This window comes from Pundamilia nyererei, unplaced genomic scaffold (genome assembly GCF_000239375.1).
Source record: "Pundamilia nyererei isolate P.nyererei 1_Seehausen unplaced genomic scaffold, PunNye1.0 scaffold00169, whole genome shotgun sequence".
Taxonomy (NCBI): Eukaryota; Metazoa; Chordata; class Actinopteri; order Cichliformes; family Cichlidae; genus Pundamilia; species Pundamilia nyererei.
In genome coordinates, this window is record NW_005187570.1 from 473,466 (window position 1) to 481,073 (window position 7,608).

At 43.7% G+C, this 7,608-nt stretch overlaps 1 protein-coding gene across 1 annotated transcript in view; it reads right to left on the minus strand.

The window, feature by feature from the left end:
- The window catches only part of renbp (renin binding protein), a 21,588-nt gene extending 13,997 nt beyond the window's left edge, over positions 1–7,591 (minus strand). Inside the window, exons 1-4 of the mRNA XM_005745870.1 lie at positions 7,483–7,591; positions 4,029–4,134; positions 3,872–3,947; positions 3,713–3,788 (exon numbers count right to left, since the gene is read on the minus strand). Coding sequence (XP_005745927.1) covers positions 3,713–3,788; positions 3,872–3,947; positions 4,029–4,129 — 253 coding nt within the window. The 5' untranslated portion in view covers positions 4,130–4,134; positions 7,483–7,591. The remainder of the gene's footprint in view (positions 1–3,712; positions 3,789–3,871; positions 3,948–4,028; positions 4,135–7,482) is intronic.
- Between the last annotated feature and the right edge of the window lie 17 nt (positions 7,592–7,608).

The following is a 7,608-nucleotide window of genomic DNA, read 5'->3' on the forward strand; positions in this document are numbered from 1 at the left end:
AACAACACAAAAGCCATATTAAACGCAGACTACTTTAGGCCCGGAAGTAGGATTCGTCGCGTCATCACTGAACAACCGGATAGACAGTTTTTTCCTTTGAAATTCTCTACTGTGGCAACATCACTAACTTGAATAAAGAAATGAAAGCTTTATCCCAGAACAAGCAGCAAAAGATAAAAGAAAGGAAATCACTCAGACGGACTTACACCCTCATGGCATCATATCACCCCAAATAGAGCACTTCGCTCTCACACTGCTAGGCTACTTGTGGTTCCCAGGATATTAAAAAGTACAATGGGAGGCAGAGCCTTCAGCTTTCAGGCCCCTCATCTGTTGAAGAGGCTCCAAGCTTGGATTTGGGAGACAGATACCCTCACTACTTTTAAGATTAGGCTTAAAGCATTCCTTTTTGACAAAGCTTATAGTTAGGGCTGGATCAGGTGACCCTGAATCCTCCCTTACTTATTCTGCAATAGACTTGGGCTGCAGGGGGCTTCTCATGATGTACTGGGCATTTCTCCTTCTCTCACTCCTTTTTATTCACCATTTGTTTATACACCCCCTCTGCATTTAATTACGAGTTATTATTAATCTTTGGCTCTCTTCCACAGCATGTCTTATGTCTTGTCTTCCTCCCTTCACCCCCAACCGGTTACAGCAGAAGACTGCCCCTTCCTGAGCCCGGTTCTGCTCCTAAAAGGGAGTTTTTCTTTCCCACTTCTGCCTAATTGCTTGTTCATAAGGGGTTTCTCTGTACTATTATAGGGTCCTTACCTTACAATATTAAACATCTTGTTGTTGCGGTGATTTTGCGCTATATAAGTAAAATTGAATTGAACTGAACTGAATTGAATGTCCAAGAGACCAGTGATGAAATCACTCTGGTGCCCAAGGAGGCAGCCAGTGACAATGGAGGAGCACCTCAGGAGGTTTGGCTGGAGGTCAGCAGCACCTGAGGTGAAGAAAACCATTTGGAGGCTGTTGGCGACAGAGAGTACAGAGTACCTCTGGTGCCTTTGCTGGAGGCCAGTGACAAAGGCCATGGAAACCCTCTGGAGGCCAGTAATGAAGGAAACTCTCTAAAGGCTGGGGGAGGCGTAGGCGACAGGATACCGCTAGTTATTTGTCTGGGGGCTAGTGATGATGGAGGAGATGGATCTCCTCAGGAGGCCCAGCAAGTGACCCCCTGTGAAGACTGAGACCCTCATGCACTTTGAAGTGTTGGGGATCCGTGGCAGCGTAGAATGTTGAATCGTAGAATGCCTAGACTTGGGGTTCACTAAAATCTCAGGACTCTAAGAAGATGCAGGAAGCTCAGGATTCTCAGGATATGCAGGATATCATAAAGCTTAGGCTGTGCAAGGCTCACAAAGTACTTTGAAGGCTGGGTGAGGCTGTGCAGGACCCATAGCTGACTCTGGAGCCTAGGGCAACACAGGATGCTCGGGCAACACAGGATGCTCAGCCAACACTGGATGCTCAGCCAACACTGGATGCTGGGTCTGTGGAAGGCCCTCAACTGAGGCTGAAGACTGTGGCACCGCAGGCTGTGTAGTCTCTCCTGGCAACTGGGACTCCAGAAGGTCCTAGCTCAGACCACACTGCAGGCATGAAGCTGGCCAGTCCAAGTACAAAGGATGTTAGCAGCCATGAGTAGATGCTCAGTCCTTATCAGACACACGATCTTTGGTGAGGTCCTAGGTGGTGCAACAGCCTCTAAAACTCAATTTCTGATTGAGATGCTTTAATAATAATAATAATAATAATAATAATAATAATAATAATAATAATAATGGATTGCATTTATATAGCGCTATTCGAGACCCTCAAAGCACTTTACAATTCCACTATTCATTCACTCTCACATTCACACACTGGTGGAGGCAAGCTAAAGTTGTAGCCACAGCTGCCCTGGGGCAGACTGACATAAGCGAGGCAGCCATATCGCGCCATCGGCCCCTCTGGCCATCACCAGTAGGCGGTAGGTGAAGTGTCTTGCCCAAGGACACAATGACCGAGACTGTCCGAGCCAGGGCTCGAACCGGCAACCTTCTGATTACAAGACAAACTGCCAACTCTTGAGCCACGATCACCCCTTTAGCGATGTAAAACTCAGTTTCAGAGTTGGCTGGCTCAGCAGCAGTCACCTCAACCTAAGATTTTACAGAGATGAAACTCCCCGGGTGGCCCAGCAAGTGACCTAAAGGATGTGTGTAGCAAGGAAAGCGGATGGAGCTGCAGGCTCTGGCTGGTGTCAACGTCGGCAGGTACAGGCTGAGTGCCCGAAACAGGAGCCCCACTTCTTCCCGGATGAAGGAATAGGGAGTGCAGCAGTTACAGGGTCCTGATCCTCAGGCCACCACTCCACCAACAAAAGGATTAAAGAGGAGTAGTATGAAGTGCGAGCTTGGAAGCAGCTCTGGTGGGGGTAAGCCCAACAAAAGGGAAATAAGTTTGTTCAAGATGGAAAAAGTCTTTGGGCTGGGGAAAGAGTTTCTGCCTCCAAAAGCCAAGTTTATCTCCCTTAAAAGTTACAGAGCTGGTGAGTGGGTGGCCAGTGTGCAATCTCTGCACAGAAAGGGCCCAGCAAGGTGGTGAAGTCGAACTCAGGACCAGGACTAACCATCACACCATCGTGCTACCCTTTATATAGATAGCTTCTCTAAACTGATTTGAGAAGATAATAATTTGTTATTATTGGGAGCTATCATGTCAGAATGCTCCCTAACTGCCGATATTGTTCACCTTTTTAAATGGTAAATGGCCTGCATTTGTATAGCGCTTTTCTAGTCCCTAAGGACCCCAAAGCGCTTCACACTACATTCAGTCATTCACCCATTCACACACACATTCACACACACATTCACACACACATTCACACACTGGCGATGGCCAGTGTGCTTACAATCTCCCTGCAAGCTTGTGATGATCCTCAGATCCAGTTCACAAAACAGCTCCAATCACATAACAGGGCAGTCGCATCATTTCAGAGAAACGAGGTCTTGCTTATCTTTGGGCTTCAACATGGGCTTCGTTTGGACACGCCCCCCTTTGTTCAACAGAGGCCTTGGTGCTTCAGTGTTAGAAGTAACATCCACTAATCACAGGTCATACTTTATACCTTGTTGCCTATAACAGCGGTCCCCAACCCCCGGGCCTCGGACCAGTACCGGTCCTTGAGTCGTTTGGTACCGGGCCGCGAGAGTAGAGGCTCAGGTGTGAAATGTATAGTTTTCAGGGTTTTTATCGGTCTGCAGCGTTATTTTGTTATCATTTTTACCGTTAACTCGGTTTTCCTGGGTCTTTTCACGTGTGTTATGAATAAATCTTTTTTTCTGTACCGGTACTAGTTTTATTTTGTTGTATCTATCCGCGACACCTTAAAGGCCGGTCCGTGAAAATATTGTCAGGCATAAACCGGTCCGTGGTGCCAAAAAGGTTGGGGACGGCTGGCCTAGAATGTTAAAAAAACAAACTCATAAAAGCAGAAATAAATTGATTGCTAAGATATGAGACCTTTCAAGTCAGTCAAGTCAATGATTAACATTTATCGTTTGTGATATAAATACACAGTAAATGCATATTAAAAAAGATGCAAGAAACCTTTATTATGTGCTGCTCTCGGTAACAGCGACTGGACGCTGTCACTTCTGAGAAAAACACAATGCTCATGATACAGAGCTGTATAGTCAAGCATTACATTCACACTCACCAACTGTTGCTGCTTCAAGGATTTCAGGCTTGTGGAAGCGATCCATGGTTCGGTACAAGCGACAATACATCCACACCTGTGAGACACATATATAGCAAAATCTTCACACTGAACAACCTAATGTAACAGCAGATTATTACAATCACTGTCGAGGTTCACCTGTCTACCCTGTAGCCAGACATATTTCAGCTCATCATAGATCTTCCCATCCTTTCCAATACACGTGAAGAAGCCTCTAAAATAGAAAGCAAAAGAACTCATTACAAGGATTTGGATAATATAGCAGTACAAACATATTCCAGTGTAAAGGCAGTACCCATGTACTCTGTCAAGAGAGTATTTGAGCCAGAAGTCCACTACATTGTCCAACTGTTTCCGAATGTTCTCTCGACACTTTTCAAGCGTCACCACTGACATTGTTCCTGTTCAAAAAGAACATTAAAATTAGTTTGTGAAAAAAATTTATGGATTCTTGGTTTATAGTTATATGTTTAAAGTGTAAAGGTGGTACTGAAACTGTAGAATTATGCAAATATGTCTGTATTTAAATCTGCAAAAATATTGTGACTGTAATAATATGACTGTAATTGACATTTTTTAGAAGTTGGAATAGGTTTTAGGTGGGATAACAGAAAAGTGAAACAAGGGCAACACAAGCTTGTAAAAGTGGTGCAATTTAAAAACAAAGAGGTGGAAAATCCTAAATAAATCTGATTATTTAGTACATGACTGGGTGTAAAAAGTGTACCACTGAGAGGCTGACTTGGGACAAAAATGGGGAAGGGCTCATGACTGTTGTGAAAGACTGCATGGACCAACCGTTCAAGAAACTTGAAATAACATTTTTGAAAATAACAGAGGAAGTCAGTGTCTTTGAAACACACACACACACAGTCCAGATAAATCTCTGTATGTAAGAGACAAAGCTGGAAACAAATACAGAATATTCACCTATAAAAAACAAACATGATTCTCTCATGGGGTTTGCTGCTCAGTGATTTTTCAGAGAGAAAAGAAATTGTTGCAGCTTCCACATAATTAAATAAAAAGTGTAAAGAAAGTTATATCCTTTGTAAGTGAAACTGTCTGCTTTGCAACCACTGCACCAGATTCATGCTTTGGCAGGTACCTCTGTTCTCCAAATGGAATTCTTTTTGCTTGAACCAACCTGACTGAAAACCGTTTGGAGGTTGGTCGCTGCTATTAAACTAATGCCCAAACATAATCTTACCAATATACCAGCATAACATCACGGGTGGATGTAGTTCAGCTCATCTACTAATCAGAGGGTTGGTGATTTAATGCCTGGCTGCTTCAGTCTGCACATCAAATATCCTTGGAATATGAATGTGTGTGGATGGTAGATAGTAAGCACAGAAAGAACTTGTGTGACTGAGACAAGTTGTGTGAAGTGTTTTGAGTGCGCAGAGTAGAAAAGTGCTATACAAGAACCAGTCCACTTACCATCATGCTACTTAACCAGACAAAAGAACTAACACTTACAGGTTCATTACTGCATGACTCAATCACAAGAAACTGCATTACTTTTGCAACCACTCCATTAGGAATGCCAACTGCCCATACTGAGCGTATCACCCCTGACACAAAGTTGCTTTGGGTGTACTTGATTATTGTGTATTGTCTAGATCAGATGTTGAAAACCACTGGGTGTGCTGTGAGAGATCAGCAGATGTGCAGTGGGAAATTACAGTGGAACCGCGACTTACGAATACCCCATTTAACGAAAAATTCAAGTTACGAAGGCACTGAACGGCAATATTTTTGCCTGTGTTACGGCAAAATGCCCGTGTAACGAAATCCGCTGGCTCTGATTGGCTGAGCCCACAATGCCTTCCCAATCATGTGACAACCCCCTTAGCTTTCGTACTTGCGCTTCGCTGTTCCACTTGAACGACGTATTGTTGTTGCAGATAGCAATTAGCCTATAGGAGGAGTCATGTCATATAGAGGAACAAACAGTACTCCAAGAACAGACAAAGCCCAGCAGAAACCTTGAAGAGGAGCCTCATCTGCCCCCACCCCCGAAGAGCTTCAGAAAGGAGAGAGATCAGAGGCAAGAAGAGGGGTCCCTATTTGCCTCCAACTCTCTCAACAACACCAACAACCAGGACCAGGGACCACAAACTTCCCCAGTCCCCCAAACCCCTGACACGCCATCACCCTCCTCCCCCTCCCTACACCTGAAATTCACTGAGGAGATGATGGAGCGGGTCAATGCTGGGCTCAGATCTACCCCCGTCCCAATCCCTTTTTGTCCCCCATAAACCCCCCACTAGAGCAGCCAAAGGTTCGCCATCGAGCCCCACCCTCAACAGAGCAATCGAAGTCACATTGCCCAGTCTCATCCCCCTTAGTTCCTCCTTACCACCTTCATGCCCTGTCTCCGCAGTCTGATGTGTGATGTGTGGAGGGTCCGGGCTGCGAGGATTATGGCAGTGGTGACTTTTCCCAGGAGAAGCTGGGACCCTGTTTACTAGAAGGTTTTAAAATTTCTGTACTTTTAGGTGACAGAAGGAGACATGTGGCCTGGTCAAAACACAGAGAGCTGCACCCTAAAAGATCTTTAAATATATTAAACATACCTTGTGTGCCACAGACTGCTCCCAAACATGAGGGGGGCAAATAATACCTCTAAAACACTTAAGTTGGCTTTATTAAACGTTAGATCTTTAGCTGGGAAAACATTTTTAATTAATGATTTAATCACTGAGCACAGCCTTGATTTTATGTTTTTAACTGAAACTTGGTTGGACCAAAGTAACAGTGGAGCTGTTCTCATCGAGACGACCCCTCCTAACTACAGTTTTATCAGTAAGGCCAGGGTGAGCAGGAGAGGAGGGGGTTGCCGCCCAGGGTGAGGACAGCCAGGTCTCAACATCTGCCCCAGTCACCAGAGGAGGCAGCTGGGGGTGCCCGATTTGAGCTATGAGCGTGCTTGTTGCCAAAGGCAGCGATCTAATTGGTCAAATCTGTTTATTTGGATGCAAAACATCGGAAAAATTGAGCTTGGTTCGAAAAAATAAATGCAACGTCCATTAAATCCATGAAGAATCGGTGAGTCTGAAAAATATTTTTAAGACAATTTTTTTACCATGATGTACATTTGTTAAGCTAGCTGAAGATAAGCATAGAGAACATAGGCAAAAAGTGTCTCGAAACCTCACACATGTGACATCATCATGTCAAATATCTGTAGACATTTACACTCAGAGGAAGCTTTTTGAAAGTAAAAATGATCACATTTGTAAAGTTACACATTAAAAATTGTGTGTAAAGAGGGACTTTTTTGTTGAAATCGGTGTATATTTTTATGTACATTAAAATTCCTTTGTCTGATGTGAATCATAACTTATTACCATAGTTTATATCACATACATTTGTGAGGTTTTTGAATTTAACCTCTCTCCATAGGGGCTTTAGTTCCCATAATAACACCACTTACTTATTATTAGATGACCAAAGGCTATTAGAGAGATAACTTTATGCCACAATAGCCAACAATAACACTGTCATCTTACATTTAAACTAGCTCATGCAAAAAAAGCAATATTAACTATACTAGCAAGGTATACTGTTTGGTTTAAAAACTATTAATTTCACCAAGGATTTCTAATTTCTTTTTCCCTGTGTTGCAAAAACAACAGAAAGTCATTTCCGTGCTGTCAGCCATGTAAAAAGGACAAACGGTGCCTTTGGTAGCCGTCTCAATGCGTTCATATTGCGAAAAGGACTAATAAAGCTGCCATTACCTTCAAGCTGAAATAGTGAAGAATAGTCTGTCCAGCTGCTCCGTTCGCTAGCTCTGTTAATCACATGATCAGATAAGGAAGTGGACAGTGGGTCACGCGGCCACTTGACTCGTCATTTTTTTTTTT